The 21158-nt window shown below is 40.1% G+C and overlaps 1 protein-coding gene across 3 annotated transcripts in view; it reads left to right on the top strand.

The window, feature by feature from the left end:
• Ino80 (INO80 complex ATPase subunit) overlaps positions 1 to 21158 on the top strand; it is a 102148-nt gene that overhangs the window by 55076 nt on the left and 25914 nt on the right. For all 3 annotated transcript variants that reach the window (XM_051183661.1, XM_051183662.1, XM_051183663.1), the window contains 3 exons: positions 1674 to 1899; positions 6622 to 6749; positions 20923 to 21017. In XM_051183661.1, coding sequence (XP_051039618.1) covers positions 1674 to 1899; positions 6622 to 6749; positions 20923 to 21017 — 449 coding nt within the window. The remainder of the gene's footprint in view (positions 1 to 1673; positions 1900 to 6621; positions 6750 to 20922; positions 21018 to 21158) is intronic.

A 21158-nucleotide genomic window follows, 5' to 3' on the forward strand; every position in this document is an offset into this window, starting at 1 on the left:
TGTAGATGGCACTGCTCACTAAGAAATTCAGTTCCTCTCCATCTGCCAGTTAGTGCTGTTTATTTTCTGGCTATTGATAAATGAGACTGTTTATCAGTTCTTAGTATCCTGTAGCTCTTAGAAGAAGCACCTGCAACCCCATGTTCAGCTAGCAGCATTGTCTAGGTCTGGCTTCATAACCTGAGTGTTTGTTAACCTAGATCAAATTTGGACCCCCCCCCCTTCTAGATTCACATCTGCCAACTGTTCCCATCAAGGTTCTTCAGCATATCCAAACTTCAGGATCGCTGCTCTAAAGGTTGATTCTCATGAAAATAGAGCAGTTAATAGCAAAACAGATTTCCTAAGTACCTGTCTTTCAAGAAGTAATAGAATTACCTAACTAGGTACAGCACATGCTCTGTTCTGATCTCTCCCACACCTTGTCTCTCTATACACTCAGCTGATTATACACCCATTTTCGCCCCCATCCCTTTATTTTTAAGCTTTGCCTGAGTAATTTACTGCTTACAGTGAATGGGCATGGTAGATCACCAACCATAGCCTTTACATTTTAACAAGAAGTTACGTTCAACAGGCTTCTTATCAGATGATTTCACAGAGAGCTGAGAAAGGATGAGCCTGTGTTTCTAAGTTGGCAAAGAGCCCTTTCTTCATTGGGAAGGCCACATTTTAGTTTTATTAGGTTGTACTATATAATGACATAAGAATTTTGTGCAGTCTCTGCCTTAGCCAGGAAATGAATACACTGCTTGCTGGTAATCTCTACTCTCTGTGTCCCATATTTCTTCTCCAGCATGGCTTGAAAGAAGTCTTCCCTTTTTTTAGAGCTGTCCACAAAAAGTATCGGTAAACAAAGAGTTCTTGCCAGAAAACATTAAAGATAGCTTCAGGCATAGCCAGGTGATAATGGCAGATGCCTTTAATCCCAGCACTTGGGAGGTAGAGGCAGAAGTATCTGTGTGAGTTTGAGGCTAGCCTGGTATACAGAGTGAGTTCTAGGACAGCCAGAGCTACATAGTTAAGACCCTGTCCCCCCCCCCCCCCCAAAAAAAAAAAAAAAAAAAAAAAACTTCATGTGTTTCAGACCAATATTGTAGTCCCTTATTGATGTAATCCCTTAATGATGTCTGTCCATCAGCTCCCTTTCTAGCATCACCATTGTGTGTGACCAATACTACTTTGTCAAGGACATCTAGTAATGAGTGTGAGTCATAAATGTTTATTGAGATTAAAATACTATCCCACTAGCACCCCAATCCATCCACATGTTTCAGTTTCTTTTTTTATCTTGTGATTGTAGGTTCATTTATTAGAGATTTCCATTTTACCCAGAGTCAGTCATAGGCATCATCTTATTTTGTTAAATGAGGAAATTTAAAGCCAGCTTCCTGAGATTATCCATATTGGTCCAGAGTTCTGGGCCTAGGGATAAAGCTCAGTTGTTAGTAGAGTGCTTGCTTAGCATTCAGAAGCCTGAAATTTGCCTATAATCCCACACTGGATAGTGAAGGTAATAGGATCAGCTAGTTGTTGAAGGTTGCCATTGACTTCTTGAGAATTTGGAGGCCATCCTAGGCTGCATGAGATCCTTAGAAGCAAGGAAAAAAAAGTTGAAGTCCCCTGAAGGCTTGGTGTGTGTGTGTGAAAAAAATGTGATTTTTGTCCTGCAGGTCACCGCAGTGCCATTGGATTCTTACTGTAATGACAGAAGTGCAGAGTATGAGAGAAGAGTTCTGAAGGAGGGAGGGAGTCTTGCTGCCAAGCAGTGTTTGTTGAATGGGGCTCCTGAGCTGGCTACGGATTGGCTAAATCGTAGGTCACAGTTCTTCCCAGAGCCAGCTGGAGGTCTTTGGAGCATCAGGCCCCAGAATGGCTGGTCTTTCATCAGAATTCCAGGTAAGTTTTCTGCCCCCTGGGAGCATGTTCCCAGCTTTGGTAAGAGAAGAACATAGAGAAAGCCAATGTGATAGTTTCCAGTGTTTGGTATTCAGAGTTCATGAGGTTTCTGTCTCTCTTCCCACCTTTAATTTATAAGTAAAATTTATACAGGTAACTTGTGTCTTGAGTGGAAAGTTGAGAAGAGAAATATTTCTAGATTTGTTCTTGAGTTCTCTCCTTTGATAAGAAAATAATGCCACTTTTTAAGCACAAGACCCATGTTCCACCCACCTCAGAGACTCTCCCCCCCCCAAAAAAAAAATTGCAAAGTTTAGGAAAGGCCTCAGGTCGAATGAGTGTAGTTGTCTTGTGCCATTGTTGGTGGGTGAATGAGAATGTCGTCACTCCCAGAGAGCTAGTTTAAGTAGCACAAACAGTGTCCTGCACAAGGCCTAAAGATCTAAATGATAACAAGAGGAAAAACATTATGTTTTGTGCCAAAACACTAGCAGATTCCCAGACCCCCTGGGGTCAAGGTCCAGGGTTGAAAGGAAACTAGGTTTTCATCTTTGCTTCAGTGAGACTGCACTTAAGGAAGTTGAACACAGAGGGTTCACAGCCTGATGCACTTTACACCTGCTGCAAAGTGTAGCTTAGAGCTACAGTGCTAGCTTGATTGTCCAGACTACTGAAATTTAATGGAAACATGCTGAACTATGCTTTCACAGGGAGCATCTGCTATAAGTGACAGCTGGATTCCTATGCGGAGGCTAACTTTTCTGAAGGTTTTCTATTCCTGTTGACTGTCCTTTAGAGTACTTTGACTATAAGATGTCTGTTTGGGTATGTAAAATCTATATTGCACATGGCCTCGGGAGTGACTTACAATACATGAAAGTAGTGGGTAAAAGTGTTTGAAAGTTAAGGGGAAAGCCCAAGCATAAAGCAGGACAGAATGGTCACCACAGACATGCAGGTAGGAAAGAAGCATGGGTGCCAAAAGAAGCAAGTATACCCTATTTATTTCTTCTTCCTTCATTCTGATTCTTTAGTTCCCAGTATAGGAGTAGAAGGCTTATTGCTGGCGCTGTGGGAATCTCTTGTGGCTTTTCCTGTTCTTTGAAAGAAAAATGGACCTTGTTTAAATAGCAGGAAGTGTCTGAGTTCTTTTTGCATCGATAAAAAGCACCAGCCTCACTGGCTGTTTACTGTGAGAACCGACAAGCTCCTCACTGACCCCATTGTGCTCTGTGGACTAGCAGGGGTGGGGTAGGGCCAGGGAGGGTATCACTTGAACCTGTCTGTGTTTTATCTCTTTCTTCTATACTTTTACATTTTTTTTTGTTTCCCTGGGAAAGGTGTAGTCTTCGAAAGATTGACCAAAAATTCCTGAGTTTCATACGTTGATTGCTTCTGCAGGCTTCAGCCTTTCAGAGGGCTTCTTTGCTTGGAGAAGAGCAATGTTTAGTCTTTTTGTCTTGTCCCTGAACAGAGTCCTAAGCTGTGGACAGTATATGAATACCATATAATTGCTGGAAAGATTATAAGAGAGGATAGATCTGGTTGTTTTGGTATCATTTGAGGTCCTATTTTAAAGAATAGGCTTGGCCTGGGTTTGACTGGGCAAAACTGCTTGATCTCTTGGGAATTATGCTTCTCCTGGCTTTGTGCCCCGCTTAGCCACAGGTAATGCTTTCGTATAGCACACCTTGGCAGCTCTTAAAAATTGGATGATGTATATACCAGGTCCTAAAGACAACAGTGTGGATGGTGAAAGAAGCCTGTTTTTCTGCATATGTAAGAACAAATGCTAGACACTGATTTGATCTGTTTAGCACACTCACTGGAGAACTCAGAAATATGTTTGTTTGCATAAGTGGTTTATCCTCTTGGTTCAAGTCAGTTTCTTTGGAGCCTTTGATTTTAAAACAGTCCAGACCGGTCCTTTTGGTCTAAGGCTCACATACTTTGCATGTATGAACCCTGTGTTTGATCCCCAGAACCACAAAAAAACAAAACAAACAAACAAACAAAAAGCCAGATCTAGTCTGCTTGCCTCCACTTCCCTCAGCTACACAGTGATAAGCTGCCAATGCTTGCTGCTTTTGTGTATTTGAGTTCATCTTCATGTGTGTTTGTGTCTTTACCTCTGTACTTTTAGAATCCTAGCATTGGTCCATTCTATTTCTCAAACTAAAAATACTCTGGGAAGCAGGGGGGTATGAAGACTGTTACATGGTTTTAAGTCAGGGGCTAGAGAGCTCCCATCTTAAGGGAATTCACTGCTCCTGCAAAGGACCTAGGTTTTGTTCCCAGCATTCACACGGTGGCTTACAAAGTCTGATGCTCTCCTTTGACTCCATAGATACCAGGCATATACATGGTATACATATATACATGTAGGCAAATATACTTACTGTCTTGGGGTTGCTGTTGCTGTGATGAAACACCATGATCAAAGCAACTTGAGAGGACAGGGTTTATTGGCTTGTGCTTACACGTCACTGTTCATCAGTGGAAGAAGTCAGAACGGGAACTGAAGCAGGGCAGCGACCTGGAGGCAGGAGCTGATGCAGAGCCTATGGAGGGGTGATGCTTACTGGCTTGCTCAGTCTGCTTTTTTTTTTAAATAGTCACCCACTACCCACAATGGGCTGGCTATCACTAATTATGAAAATGCCTTATGGCCAGATATTCTGTGCTTTCCTATAACTCTAGCTTGGGTCAAGTTGACATAAAATTAGCCAGGACATATACACATAAAAATAAATCTTTTATTACAAAGTCAGTTGATGCTTTTCAGACTCTAGACACCATACCGATTTGTGTATGTTCTGCTGGTGATTTGTACTGAAGGGAGAGAAGACACAAGAATGCTGTAAAAACATGAAGAGCTTAGCTTGCCCACTCCCATTCAGTGACTGAAAATTTAAAAACAAGAAAAAAGGAAAAAAAAAAAAAAAAAATGACTGGCTCTCCTGACAATCAAGTAGAGAAGGAATTAGGGGGAGAAGGGAACTTCTTGAATTGTTCCAAAAGCATTGCTGCCTGATTTCCACTGGCCTCCTTGTCTGGTGCCAGGGAGAAAGTTTAGCACTTGCTCTTGCCCGGCTGCAGTCATTTGATTGTGCTTGTAAGGAGACAGCAGAGAGAAGAGCATTTCAGTAATCTAAACAGGAGCAAACAAAGAAGCTGAACAAAGGTGTGGAGCAGCAGCGGGGAGGGGGGGCAGCGTGTCCTGGCAGCATTCCGAAGGTGGGAAAGGCTTCAGTGCAGAGGAGTAAACATCCAGGACCCGTAGCTTTGTAGCAAAAACAGAGCAGCTGGTGATTTGTTATAGTGCTGTCAGCACATCCGTTCTTGTTCAATGTAGACAATAATTATGTACTTGGCAAATAGTGGCAAGAATGACAGTTGAGAATTCTTGGACTGTTGTCAGTATTTGGCCTTTGCAGTTCAGTCCCGAAAACTAAGGATGGACAGTTTGACTTAATAGTTTTTTTCTTTTACTTTTGTGAGGTAGTTGCCAGTATATAGTTCTCTGTATTATTTGTGTGTATGTCCCCAGCCACTTTCATATAGGCTCTTATGCAACCCTTCAAGCCTCCTTTCTTCCCCTCTTGATGCAGCAATTGTTCAGGACATGTTTATGAACGGTCTGCAAACAGGAAACTCTCCTTCCTGGAATATGATGTGAGTGAATGGTACTGAATGGATAAGATGAAACTTGGGAGTTGTGTTCTTAAAAGATCTCTGACTGAAATGTGTTTCATATGGGAAGAGGAAAGGAAAAAAAAAAAAACACAAAATAGTGAGCGAAAGCAGTTTTGTTTCACAGAAGCTTAAAGTCTGTTCTTTCTGAGAAACTGGGAGTAGGGCTCATTGAAAGAGTACATGGTGGACAGATGGCCCTGGAATTGATAGCCAGTTATTGGAGGGTGTTGAGGGTGGACACATTTATTTGCATTTCTTTGTGTTTACATTATCTCCAGACAGATTCCCTTGCCACTGTCTGTTCTCATACATTCAAGACATAACCTGTGTCATAGCTATTCTATTGCTGTGAAGAGATACCATGATTAATGCAACTTATAAAAGAAAGCAATTAGGTAGGGGCTTAAAGTTCTAGCAGGTGAATCTATGAGCCACCTGGCAGGGAGCATGGCAGCAGGCAGACAAACATGGTGCTGGTGCAGTAGCTGAGAACATGTCTTTCCTGCAAGTTGGAAGTAGAGAGGGAAAGGGATGGCCTCACTTGGCCTTTGGAAACCTCAAACCCCACCCCCAGTGACACCTCCTTTAACAAGGCCACACATGCTAATCTTTTCCAAACAGTTCACTAACTGGGGACCAAGCATTCCTGTGAGTCTCAAACCAGCATGAGCACAGAATTAGAAGCAGCAAGTTTCTAGAGTAGAGTCTTGAGGTATTACTTACAGCACTTGTTATACTTGTTAGGTAGAGAGCGTTGTGTGTTTGGTGTCTCCTCAGTAAGAATGTGGACCAAACACCTAACCGGCACTGTCAGCTGAGAGGCTGTCTCTGGCTCTTCAGAATAGGCCTTAGCAAGCACTCCTGGAGTCAGGGTTTGACATGGCTTTCCAGTCTCTCTCGAGCACTTTCCTGTTCTCAGGAAGACAAGCATCCTGATTACAGAAATTTTCAGCCGCATACAGCTTTGCAGTGGGTGATTTGATGCTGCAATTAAAGTTTCTTCCCCACCCCTTTTTTTCTCCCCAGGCAAGGAGAGCCTCATCACAGACAGTGGAAAGCTGTATGCCCTTGATGTCCTGTTGACTCGACTCAAGTCTCAAGGACATAGGGTCCTTATCTACTCTCAGATGACCAGGATGATAGACCTGCTGGAGGTAAGAGAAGGATCTTGGGGACCTAGGAGTCCTTGATAGGAATCCGATGTCCCTGTAGTGTCAGACATAATTATTGGGAACACTCAAATTCTTCTTTGTGGTTTTACATTCTGTAGAAGGAGGAAAGTGCCCTATCCCTCAGTAATCAGAGAGAACATGCTGCACAATTAGAAGCAGATCCCAGTCTGGGAAGTTTCTGAATTCTGTATAGAAGTCAAGATTGGGGATTCTGGTTTTGGGTTTTTTGTTGTTGTTTATGTTAATCTGGTTAAAGGGCTATGCAAGCAGATTAAATTTAATGGTTCTCATGTTAACTCTATGTTGCAGACATTGGAATGAGGCCTGAGCATTGGGATATTTAAAATCTGAGATAATGTTCATGGACAGCCATGTTTCCCCACTGGTTTAGCCATCATAGACAACTCTGTGAAGGAAGCAGTTCTTGTTTGTTTCGTTACTTACATGGATAGGTTCTGTTGTTTTCTAATGATGACTTACTTGTGGAAGTGGAGGTCATAGAGAACAAAAGAACACGAACAAATTCAATAACAAACCACCAGAATTAAGTCTCTTACAGGAGAGTTGGGAGAGGCTAAAGTATCTGATGATCAGAACTGTGTAAATGGCTCATGGTTTTCCTTGGGTTTAATATATGACAAGCTCTATATTCTAGCCTGCTACTTCAAGGAGTAATATTAAGTAGAAACTGCTGTGATGATCTCTGTTAAAAAATAAGGGAATCAGGACCATAGCCATACAAAGTGAATGAAGATAGCAAAAGGGAAGGTTGTGCCAGTGAGATGACTCAACACCCAAGGGGGTTTGCCTCCAAGCCTGATGACCTCATTCTGTATCCAGAACCCACATGGTTAAGGGATTCAGTTACCACAGATTGTCCTCTGACCTCCACATGTACATCCACACATGCAGTCATATTCATATACACATAAACACAAATAGTGAAACACTATTTTAAAAAGGAGTGGGAACAGTTTGGGTTCTTTGAATGCCAAAATTAGCTTGGTAGATTTTTCAGGGTGTTTATCCATTTTGTGGGCAGTCTCCTTTTAATAATTTGGCAACTTCTTTTAGCAAGGGGTGTAATAAGCAACATCTGGGGTCAATTTTATCTTTAAGTCTTAGATTCCATGCAGTGCTTAGATTTTGGGTACTTTTAACATAACAAACTATGATTTGTTTCATGACATCACCTATTTATAAATTATGGAAAAGTCCTAACAAGTTGAATCATAAGAGAGGTGATTAAACCACTGTTGTAAATATCTTTTCATTAGTTGGTGTTTTCCCCAGTTTCCTAATTCCCCACATATAGCCAGAAAATAGGACCTAGAGCTTTATGTATATTAGGTAAGTGATATCCTCAGACATGTTTGGTGGTATGAATTTTAATTACAGTAAGACTTTAATTGCAGTTCAACTAAAACAACTGTTGTACCTCTCATACTCTGCTCAGACCAAGTGATACCATAGCCAGAACAATGTAAGTATCAGTCCTACAGTGAGGCTCTTCTTAGTTCTTGTGTACTTGCCTCGTCCTGAAGAGTTGGGGATGTACAAGTGAAGTAGTGATTGTCAGCTGTTAAGACTCACAAAGAGGGGCTGGAGAGATGGCTCAGGGGTTAAGAGTACTGGCTGTTCCTGCAGAGGTCCTGAGTTCAATTCTCAGCACTGACATGGTGGCTCACAACCTCCTATAAGAAATCCGGTATCCTTTTCTGACCCAAAGGCATAATAACATTATATATAATAAAAATGAATCATTTTTAAAAAAGAATTGCAAAGAGAAGTGTTGGAGAGATGGATCTACTGAAGAGCACTGACATCTCCTCCAGAAAACACAGCTTCATTTCTAAGCACACACATGGCAGCTCACAACCGTCTCTGACTCTAGCCCCAGAGAATCCAATACCCTCTTTGGCCTACGCCAGCACCCCACAAATGTGGTTCATACAGATGTATATGCAGGCAAACACTCATACACATAAATTTTGTTTAATTACATAAACAGCAAAACACAATGGGCTTAGTAAATGTGGCAGAAATCTTTCTTTTTCTAGGGCTATACCAGAATTGTACAGTCTTAAAAGTTGATTCATTTTCAAAGAAGTTCCAGGGATCATGAGAGAGTGACCTCAAAGTAACCTGTAAGCTAGCTGTGTCAGATGAAGATGAGTATGGTTCGTTGGTTTAAGTCTGATACAGCCCTAGGTTTTGGAGTGGACTGAGTGGGTTGTATTTATGAACAAGGTGGCTGAGAATTTAAAATACAGATTCCTCTCTATGGAGAATTATAAATTAAGAGAGAGCAGACTCACAAGCTGAATTCCACAGCTGAGCCATTTTCTGTATTCCAAGTAGTTGGTTCTCACAGAGCTTCTGAGCAGCAAGTGACAGTGACTGTAATATACTGTTCTGACTGATGATTTACTGTAAATGTCTCGTGAATCTCAGGATAGTGCAGCATTAGGTCTGTATTCCTGTATCTGTCAGAATATTTCCAGTCACTTTCCTAATGGGCTCTTTAAGTACACATTGGTGAAATCTGAGTCCCTGTGTCAAAAGATGGGCGTTTATAGAAAGAGTATGCTTCAGTGTACTTGACTTCTCTGGCATAATACTTGCTGTGTTGTTTTCAAGATTCTCCCCACCCCTTGTCCCACCCCCACTGTCCTCTTACAGTTGTACAAAGAGGGCAAGAAAAGTTCCCAATAGAGTAGGACACTCATGGCATAGCTGGGGGCATGACATTTCTCATTCATTCAGTAGCCTTTTTTCCTCCCTGTTATTGTTGTCTTCTGCCTTAGCTCTGCTGTGTGTTTCAGTATTTCTGGATTCAGCAAATGGCGATAAAGAGCCTTTTGTCAGTGGGGTAGGTCTCCATTCCGTGAGCAGCACTAGTTCTGGGCACCTGGCCTTTGATGTTTTCAAAAACAATTGACAGCTGGGCATGATGATGCACACCTTCAATTGCAGCACTGGGGTGGGGGTGGGGGACAGAGGCCGGGGAATCTTTTTGAGTTTAAGAATAACCTGATCTACATGGAGTTCCAGGTCAGCCAGTATGATACAGTGAAACCCCATCTCAAATAAATACATAAATAATGACTGGTAGCTTTCTTTTTTCTTTTGATTAAAAAAAAATCTCACTTAAATATCTAAATGTCTGACCCTCCAAATATAACTGTACTCAGAAATGTTTTCGTTTATTATATAGTATCCAAATATTTCTGAGTAAGGGGATTAAAGAAAAGGAGAAATTTTCTTTACAGAACTAGGACGTTTATAGTTTCCACAGGCAGAAGTAGAGGATATAGTATATGACTAATTATATTCTGGTTTATTACATATTCCTGGAGTCACCTGTGTGTCCTACCTGTTGAGGGTACTGTAGAAATAAGATGTAGCCCTAAGCAGTTGGGATGATTTTGTGCAGCTATATGTCAGACAGAACACTTCTACTGCCACCTTTGTTGTGGGGGGAAGGATGCCCTCTTTGATATTTTCATAGTTACAGAGAGCTTTTAATTTATTACAGACAACTTACATTATGTCTGGGTTTCCTCTTTGGAGATTCACTGATGTTGCATAAGCAGCTGAGTCTGAATTTAAAAGAAATATACTACTTGATTTCCCATGCAATATAGTCAACCATGCTTATATGGCATGGTTAATAAGTACTGAAAATCCAGACAGATCCAGATCTTTGCCTAAACTAATCTTTTAAAATAGTAGACTATATCCCAGTCCTTAGGAGGCAGAGACAAGTGGAGTTCAGTGAGTTTGAGGCCAGCCTTTTCTACAAGGCGAGTTCCTGGACAGCCAGAACTGTTGTTACACAGAGAAACCCTGTCTCAAAAAAAAAAAAGTAGAATATAGAATTAAATCCAGATAACCCAGAGCTAATTGTGACATTTGAGACCACTGGGTTGTCTAACTTGCCCAGGCAAGCCATCCAAGTACTAGAGAAGGATTCATCCTAAACAGACACTCTGTCATCTGAGTACTGGCTTCTTTAGAACTCCACATTACCTTTGGGAAATATTTATGGTTTTAGATATTCTGAAAAGATAGCATGTTTTTAACTGTCCCCATAGAATGAAAAGTAAGTTGTGTTACCATCAGCTCAATTGTTTTAGCTTACAGATATACTATTTAAAATCTGTGTAGGGTTAGGAACATGGCCCTGCTGTGCATGCTGTGCAGGTGTGAGCACCTGAGTTTAAATCCCTAGCACCATATAAAAAGCCAGCTCTGGACAGATAGGCATGGGCACACTTTTGTGTGCACCCACCCACATCTTTACTACCAGTACTCTGTTGGGAGACAGGCAGCTGAGACAGCAGGATCTCTGGGTTCAGTAAGAGACTCTGTTAAGGGAATAAAGTGGGTAGTAATAGGGCAGGACACCTGACATTCTTCATTGCCCACTACATACAAATGAGTACACATGCACACACATATGTACATACATTGGAAATACCTAAAAAAAGAAACAAAATTAAAATCTATATATAAATACACTTATTTTCATGGCGCTTGTGAGTGAGGCATTATGCTAATCAGCAATGTACTTAGTAGAATAGACTTTACATATATAAATAACTGCCAAATGAACCCTGATACTAGTGCCAGAATCAAGTATTAGTAAAAGTAAGGATGGCTAGAGGGAATTTGTTTTATATATATTTATCTAGTTCACTGGGTATGCTTAGAGAATGCTCAGGAAATCCTAGTCATCAACAACACCTCATGGCTACTGCAAGGTTCACCTAGTTCCTTTGTATTATGCTAGTGTGTATCTCCTCAAGTGGTTGAGAAAGCATTTGCTAAAGCTATTTCATCATTCTGATGCCTTTGTGTGCATGTCAGTGGTTAAACAGGTAGGATGTAGAGCCTAGCCTGGTAGTTCATGCCTTTAATACTACTAGTATTTAGATCTGAATCAGGAGGATTGCCACAAGTTTGTAATCAGCCCCTCACTACATAGAAAAGTTTTTGGCTAGTCCTTGAATTATGAGGTAAGACCCTGAGAAATAATAAGTGGGATTTATGGATATAACCCAGAACTGGTATGAACTTGTGTTCTGAAGTAGGAGCTTTCAAAATGGAGGAGTATTGTATGTTGAGGACAGGCTAGATAGAATATGGGCATATAGGACCCTGATCCCTCTACCTGTCTTCACTAACCAGAATAATAATACTTTTATCTGTTTTACATATTAGAGGGAGTCCTTTAACCTTTAATTTGGAAAAAGGTTGTAGTATTCATCAGATGTGAAAGCATAGTCCTGCAATCCCAGGACTCGAGATGCTGAAGAAGGACGATTGTCCTTAGTTCTAGGCTATCCTGTGCTACAAATATGAAGGACCCCAAAAGTGCCAGTGTTTTCAAAACATTATGTTTTACAGCAGTATTCTTTTTTTTTAAATGTTTTTCATAAAATATATTTTGTTCATGCCCCCCCCATTACTCCCAGATCCTTCCCATCTCCCTACCCACCCAAATTTATTCTTTAAAAAAAAAAAAAAAATCAAATAAAAGAAATACAGAAAACCCCCACAAAGGAGAAACCAAGATATATAAGCAAAAGACTTATTAGCCTTACTAGATTTATTAGTCTTATTAGACCCCCCCAAAAAAAAAAAAAAACCCAAACAAATCAAAATGAGTCAGAAAGTGTACAAAAATACCATTGAGCTCATTTTGAGTTGGTGAAATATATCTGGGCATGGGACCTAGCCTGAAATGCAGTTTGGTCCAACCAGTGTGACTCCTTTGGAGAAAACTAATTTTTCCTTGCCAGCTTCTTGATTAGAGGAGGGAGTCCATATGTCCACTTTCCCTTCAGTGCTAGGACCCCATCTAGCTTGAACCTATGCAAGCCTAAAGCATGCTGCCACAGTCTCTGAGTTCACGTGTGCATCAGTCCTTTTGTGTCTGGTAGACATTGTTTCCTCAGAGTCATCACCACCTCTGGCTCTTACTTACAATCTTTCTGCCTCTTCCACATAGATCCCTGAGCCTTTGAGGGTTGGTTGATGAAGACATCCCAAAGTCTGCCACTTGCTACAGCAGTGTTTCTTAAACTTGATGCTTACAAGCTATACATTATCAAATGTAGATTCTGATTCTACCTTCAATCCTGCATTTCTGACAAACTCCAGGTGTCCCTAGTGATGAATATCATTTTAGGATCATGTCCAATTCCAGGGCTCAAAGCGACCCTGCCTTTCTTTCTGTTCTTTGGTTGTATTCTCACCTGTGGATTTGAGTTGTATATATTAGTTTCATTTTTGAAACTTAAGGTACAGTTAGCAAATAAAAATAGGCCTGGCTGTGGTGATGCATGCCTTCAGACCCAGCATTTGGGAGGCAGAGACAGACGGATCTCAGTTCGAAGCCAGTTCCAGGACAGCCAGGACTGTCACATGGAGAAACCCAGTCTGAACAAAACAAATCATATTTAAGGTAGTATGTTTTTTATTATTTTTTCTACTTTTGTGTGTGTGTATATATGTGTGTATATATTCACACATTTATATATTATCTATAACACATACTTATATATTCTCATATATAGTCTATAATATATATATATAACATATATGTATTTGTTAGCGAGCAAGCAAATTTCTTTAATGTGTAATATATTTGACAATCCTGTACATGTATATGATGGATCTTTTGTGTGTGTGTGTGTGTGGGGGTCGGGGGGCTTGGTTTGATTTGGTTTTTCGAGACAGGGTTTCTCTGTATTGCCTTGAAAGCTGTCCTAGAACTAGCTCTGTAGACAGACTGGCCTTGAACTCACAGAGATCCTCCGGCCTCTGCCTCCCAAGTTCTGGGTTAAGGTGTATGCCATCAATGGATCTTGATCGTATACACCCTCAACTCCCTCTTCCTCTCTCCAGCATGTCCTGCTCCTGCATACACCCCTCTTTTTATGATAACCCGTGGAGTCTAGTGCTGCCTACTGGGATGCTGACATACCTGGTTGGCTTGATTGTGTGCAGGTAGCCATAGCTGCAGTGAGTAATGAGTACACTGGCTATGTCAAGCCCAGAAGGCAGCATTGCTGCCCTCCATCCCATCCTCTACTCTTACCTTCCTTCTGCCTCCTTTTCTATGATGATCTCTGAACCTTGGTGGGGTGGAGGTAGATTGACAGGTGTCCCATTTAGGATCAAGCATACTGTAGTCACTGTCATCATTTTATCAGCTGTGAACTGCTACATTAACTGTTGACCATTACAAAAAGAAGCTTCTCTGGCCAAGGTTGAGAGTGGTATTAGTCTATAATTATAAACCTAAGTATTTAGAAGACAGTTTGACACATCCTTTATCAACACAACAGCAGTAGGTTCCTCACTGGGGCATCTTACCTGCAGAGTAATGGGTTTTTGTCTGGGTCTATAATACTGGGCATGGATTCCCTCCTGTGAATCAGTCTTCATATCCAATCAGAGTCTTGATTATCTTTATACTGTTTTTGCACCAGTGAGCCTCCTGTCTAGCAGGCCAATATTGCAGCATTTAGGGTTCATACGAGGCTGGGTAGTACAATTGATGACTTTTCTTCCTAGTCGTTTATATAGCACTTTCTGGCACTGTGAAAAATTAGCCAACAAGGAAGAGGTTTTCAGATCAGTCCCAACTTAATTTCTCTATGTCCTGCAATAGAAGTGTGCTGTCTTTCTTCACAGCAGGGTCTCACTGTGTAGTTACAGTGTGCAATGGCAAATTGCCTGCCTTGTTTGGGTGACTTCTGGATCTTCCCTGAACACTTAACTTCACAGGGAGGTAGCCCACACATGGCACTGAGATTTTAATAATTAGCTTACAAAATAATAGGTTTCCATAAGGGGTTTTCATTTTTGGGTTAACCTACTTCCTTCCTCCCCTCTTATTTACTCTTCCCTATTTTTTCCCCACTTAACCATTTGACCCTCTCCTTATACTTGTATAGCATATGTGTCTACTGTCCCACCACTACTCTTGCAGGCTTTTCTAGCTTACTGTCCTCTACAAGCTTTCGGAATTAAACACACATTTAAAAGTGTGAAGCTAGGGGGCACACGTCAGTGAGAACATAAAGCCTGGTCTACAGAGTGATTTCCTGAACATCTAGGGCTACACAGAGAAACCCTATCTTGAAAAAAAACAAAAAATCATTTTTCTAACTGGGCAGTGGTGGCACACACCTTTAATCCCAGCACTGTGGAGGCAGAGGAGGCAGATTTCTGTGAGTTCAAGACCAGCCTGGTCTACAACGCAAGTTCCAAGGTAGCCAGAGCTGTTGTTACGTAGAAAGCCTGTCTCCAATAAACAAAAAAATACTCATTTTCTTTACTGCACAGAAAAATTCCATTGTGCCACATTTTCATTTTCTGTTTATCAGTTGCTGTACATCTCAACTAATTCCATTTACTAGCTATTGTGAATAAAGCAGCATTGAACATGGATATGCAAGTAGTTTCCATAATTGATGTACCAGTTTACACCAGTACCAACAATTGATAAGTGTTCCCTTTTCTCTTGATAAATGCTGATATTTGTGGTTTGGTTTTGTTTTGAGAAAGGCTGTCTCTGTGTATCCTTGAATGTCATGGAATTCTCTATGTAGTTTTGGCTGGCTTCAAATACAGTCCTGGCTGGCCTCAAACTCAAAGAAATCTAGTTGCCTCTGCTTCCTTATTGCTGGGATTAAAGATATATGCCACCAAGCAGGTGTTATTTGTATTTTTGTTAATAGCTATTCTTACTGGGGTGAGATGGAGTTTCAAAGTCATTTTAATTTTTATTTCCTTAGTGGCTAATGATGTTGAACAATTTTTAAATTGTTTACTGGCCATTTATAGTTTGTTTTTGTTTTTCCTCAAGACGGTTTCTATGTAGCCCTGGCTGTCCTTACTGGGAGCTAACTCACAGATATCCCCCTGCCTGGGACTCACAAGTGCTGGTATTAAAGGCACTCTCTGCCACCACTGGCTATAGTTCTTATTTTGAAAATTCTAGTTCTGTTTCTCTCCCCTTTTTTTTTTAGTAGAATTGTTATTCCTTTTATTAGTGTTTTGTTTTTTGAGTTTTCTATATTCTACATACTAATCCTATGTTAGGTACGTACTGGCAGAATTTTTTTGTTTTGTTTTTTCTATTCTGTAAGCTGTCTCTTAACTCAAATAACATTTTCTTCTGCTATACAGCAGCTTTTTAATTTCATGTAATTCTGTTTGTTGATTATCAGCTTTATGTTCAGAGTGCTTATAGGCCTATTTAGGAATGGCCTAGATTGTGCCTTTATCTCAAAGTGTGTCACCTGTGTTTTCTTCTAGCAGTTTCAGAATTTCAAGTATAATATTGAGGCACTTGATCTATTAGAAGTTGAGGTTTGCGAGAATGAAAAGAATTTAATTTCATTCTTCTACATGTAGATCTCCAATTTGCTTAGCAATATATGTTGAAGATGTTGTACTTTCTCCAATGTGTATTTTTTGCACTTTTGTCAGAAATCAGGCATCTGTAGTTATGCCTCATAACTGGATCTTCTACTCCCTTGATCTGTGAGTCAGCTTGTATGTCGGTGCTGCTTGCAGTTCTGTGATTCCATACTGTGACTTGACATTAGGTTTGATGATAGCTCCAGTTTGTTCAACATGCTTTGGCTGTCTAGGACCTCTTGTGCTAACATATGAAATTTAACTTTTTCTTCCTGTGAAGAATGCCACTAGAATTTTGAAGGAAATTGCATTAAATCTGCAGACTGCTTTTGGTATGGCAGCATTTTTTCACAGTATTGATTTTTTTTTCCCATCCATGAGCATGGAGGGTCTTTCCATCTTCTGGGGTCTTCCTGATTTTTTTCTTCAGTATTTTAAATGCTTCATTGAATGGGTTCGAAAGATAGTTAAGAACACACATCACTGTTATGGAGAACTCAAGTTCAGTTCCCAGCACCCATATCAGGCAGCTTACAGCTACCTATAACTTCAGTTTGGTGAGGGGGCGGGGCTCGGGCTGATGCCCTCCTGCCTCTGAGGGCACCACATGCACAGCCCCCCCCCCCCAACACCACACATACACACTAAGTTAATGTTCGTTGCAGAGATGTTCCCACATTAATTTTTTTCGGAGCTGTTGTTTGTTTGTTTTAGGTTATTGTGCGTTTGGTCCAGCCTGCTCTTCAGAGTTAGTTCCAGGACAGCCAGAGATACACAAACTCTGTCTATAAAACTTCAAAACAAAATCTTCTACAATAAGGTTTCCCTATCCCCCACCCCACCCTTTTTTTTTTTTTTTTTTTTTTTTTTTTTAATTGTATGGGTTGTTTTGCCTACATTTTTACACAATATGTGGATATAGTTCCTGAGGAGGCCAGAGTGCATTAGTTCTCCCTGGAACTGGTGTTAAAGCAAGTGGTTGTGGGTTGCCTTGTAGGTGCTAGGAATCAAACCTAGGTCCATTGGAAGAGCTGTTGAGTGCTCTTAACTGCTGTGCCATCTCTCTCTAGGCCCTCCCTGGTATCTTGGTTAATGTGGTATCCTGCCACTTTGCTAAAAATACTTACCTGATCTAAAAGTTTTCTGATGCAGTCTTTAGGATCTCTTTTAGTTAGAATTTTGTCATCTGCAAACAGGGGTACTTTGCCTTCTTTTTCAGTTCTAATACTATATTAAATACATGTGTAGAAAGTGGGCCCTCTTAGCTTATTCCTGATTTTAATGGAATTATTTGAGTTTCCCTCGCTATTTAAGGTTAACAGTAGTTTTGTTGTACATAGCATTTATTGTGTTATGTTTCTTCTATTCCTAGTTTCTTCTCCTAGTTTCACATGAAGTGATGTTAGATTATGTCAAAAGCCTTTTACATGTATTTATATTTTATGTATAAGACTGTTTTGCCTGGAAAGGGTATGGCACATGCCTTTATCCCCAGCACTCCGGTGGCAGAGGTAGGTAGAAATCTGTGATTTCAAGGCCAGCCTGGTCTACAAAGCTTCAGAGAAACCCTGACTCAAAAAATCCAAAAATAAATAAATAATAAAACAGAATGTTTTGTCTACATGTATGTATGTGCACCATGGGCATGTCTGGTGCACACAGATGTCAAAGAGGACTTTGGTTCCCTCTGAATCTGGAGTTAAGAATGGTTGTGAGCCATCATGTGAAAGTAGGGAATCAAGCCTAGTCCTTTCTGAGAGCAACAAGTGTTCTTACCTGCTGAGCCATTCCTCCAGCCTCCTAAGAGCCTTTTCTACACCTTCCAAGATAACAGTGTGATTCCTGTCCCTTGAGTTCATTAATTCTCATATTTATTGATTTTCAAGTATCGAACCATGCCCATATCTCCGGAATAAACCCAACTTGGTCATGGTGAATGATTTTTTTTTTTTTTAATGTGTTCTTGAATTCAGTCTGCTTGTATTATGTTAAGGACATTTTAATCTAAGTTCAAGGAAATTGATCTATAATTCTTTTCATTGTATATATCTACTTTAGGTATCAGAGTAATATTAGTTTCATAATGTCCCTTTCCTGTTTTATGAAAGAGTTTGAGAAGCATTGGTTTAGTTCTTTGGAGGTTTAGTAAATCCATCTGGACCAGAAATACTTACTTAATTACTGCTTCAATTGTATTGCTTATTATAGAAGGTTTTGTTTTGTGTTTTTGTTTTGAGGTTTTATAGACAGAGTTTGTGTATCCCTGGCTGTCTTGGACTTAATTCTGAAGAGCAGGCTGGACCAAACTCACAAATTTCTTCCTGCCTCTGCTTCCCAAGTGTGGGATTAAAGGTGTGCGCCCCCACTGCTGGGCTTCTTCCTTTGGGTAGTTTAGCTCAGGGTTTGTCTGGTGTCTTTTTTCAAAGGACCAACTGTTTGTTGCATTGATTCCTTATAACTTTTTTCCATTTCATTAATTTCTGGTCTTAATGATTTCTTCCTGTCTAATGACTTGGGGTTTGACTTACTCTTCTATTTCTAGGGCCCTAAGGTGCGTCATTAAGTTATCATTCTGAGAGCTCACTGATTTCTTAGTGGAGGCACTTAAAGCTATAAACTTTCCTCTTAGGACTACTTGTATTAAATCTGTGTTTTGGTATGTCCTTCACTTCCATTTGATTCTGAGAACCTTTCATTTCCTTTGTAAAAGGGAATAACTGATGTCTCATTTTCAAATTGGCTTGTAAATATTTTCATTTTTATGTGTATATGGTAGCCATATGTGCACTGAGTGAAGGTGCCTAGTTGCCAGAAGAAAGTGTCAGATCCCTTAGGACAGGCCCTTTTTGTGTGCCTCCTCTTAAGGAGCTGGGAAACAAACTCATGTCCCCTGCAAAAGCAGTCAGTTCTCTTAACCACTAAGCCATCTCTCCATCGCCTTTAGGTTTCTTCAAAGACCTCACTCATTCTTCATTAGTGTATGTTTAATCTCCTTGAATTTTTATATTTACTAGGATTTTATTTACTGTTGACTTGTAGTCTTATTTCATTGTAATCACATACTATATACAAGCCATTACTTTTGCTTTCCTTTCTTGAGGCTTACTTTGTCCTAATATATGATCTATTTTTGGAGAAAATTGTATCATGGGAAAAAGTCATTACCACCACAGGAAATCAGTATAAATATATCCATTATGTAGAATTTACTGGCCTTTCATTTCGGTTTTTGGTTGGTTGTTTTTATAGTACTAGGTACTGAAGTAGTCACTTAACTATAGCCTGCTTGCTTCTCTTTCAGTTTTTTACTATAAAACAGTCTCATTGAGCAGCCCAGACTGGTCTTGTACTTATCCTGGCCCATGCAGGCTTTGAACTTACCCTGCTGCTTTAGCTTTCCAAGAGCTTTATAGAGCTGTTCCGCAAGGCTAGGCTGATTTGTCTTCTCAGTAGGGAAAAGTTATGTTAGAATCTGTATATAGTTGTGCCTTAGCTGTGATTATTAATAAATATGTTTATTCTAAGGCTTCCCAGAACCTGAGACAAATACACTGTTTTTTCTGTATATTCCTAATAGGGTGTATCAAGTAAGAATTTGCCAGTAGCTAATAATAAAATAAAATGTAATACACTATATCAAAGTTATTTAAAAATTACTAATTGGCCTGATATGCTGCAAGTCTTTAATCCTAGCACTCAGAGGCATAGGCAGGCACATCTCTTGAAGTTAAAGGGCAACCTGGTCTACAAAGAGTTTCATGGCTATATAGTATGACCTGATCTCAAAAACAAGCCTGTACTGCCTCACCTGGCCACATGTCTATTTGCAAATAGGCTGCCCTGTTTAGGTTTGGATGTGAACTTTTCTGCTGTGAACTTTTTGTAGTATGATCTTGGTTAACAAAAGATTTGATCTTTGAGGAACCACAACTTTTGGGACAAGAGAAACATTCTTCCAGGTGAATCTCTTAAAAATTGTTTCTCCAGTCTTAAAATCGTGATTCCTCTCAAAGGTGATGTGAAGACCATACTCTGCTTAGGAAAATTACTTTGCCATGTGTTTCACTTTGATACTGAGACTATAAATTCAAGAACTTTAATCCAAAGGAATTTGCCAAGAGTGGAGTCCTAGGGACACTGGTATAAATGTTAATTACTGAAAGGAAACTATTCACAGCTATGAAAAATATATGATTAGTGACTGAAAAGCCATTTTAGTTTGGGGATTTAGTTTTTATTTCGGGGAAGTTGTGGGATTTTTGTGTTTTGTTTGTTTTTAAAAGATTTATTTACTTATTAAATAATAGTGTTCTCTGCCTGTGTGTATGCCTGCACACCAGAAGATGGCACCAGATCTCATTATAGATGGTGGTGAGCCACCATGTGGTTGCTGGGAATTGAGCTTAGGTCCTCTGGAAGAGCATCCAGTTCTCTTAACCTCTGAGCCATCTTTCCAGCCCAAGTGGGGAAGTTTTTTATCAAGCCTACAGAAATCTGTATTAGATAAGTTTACAAGTTGAGGTTGAGATTACAGGTTGACTTTGAATTTCATACAGGAGCAATAAACTCACTTGCTGCCCTTTTACAATCATTTCCTCCCCATTCTATATACAATGACTTGAACCTGGTATGGGTAAGGTGGGCAAAAGCTTGAGTATTAGAATGCAGTGATTGGCATCTGACTTACTATGTGTTCTTTTATCCTGGTTGACAGGAATATATGGTTTACAGGAAGCATACCTACATGAGGCTGGATGGTTCATCCAAGATCTCAGAGAGACGGGACATGGTTGCTGATTTTCAGACCAGGTAACATTAATGGGAATTACAAAAATTCTTTTGAATTTCCTGTAGTGCTTTAAGTAATGAGTTATTTTGTTTGTTTTAAGCCATTGCATCTTAGATTACTAAGCAATCATGATAGCATCCCTGCCGTGCACGCACGTATGT

Source organism: Phodopus roborovskii, unplaced genomic scaffold (assembly GCF_943737965.1).
Source record: "Phodopus roborovskii unplaced genomic scaffold, PHOROB, whole genome shotgun sequence".
NCBI lineage: Eukaryota > Metazoa > Chordata > Mammalia > Rodentia > Cricetidae > Phodopus > Phodopus roborovskii.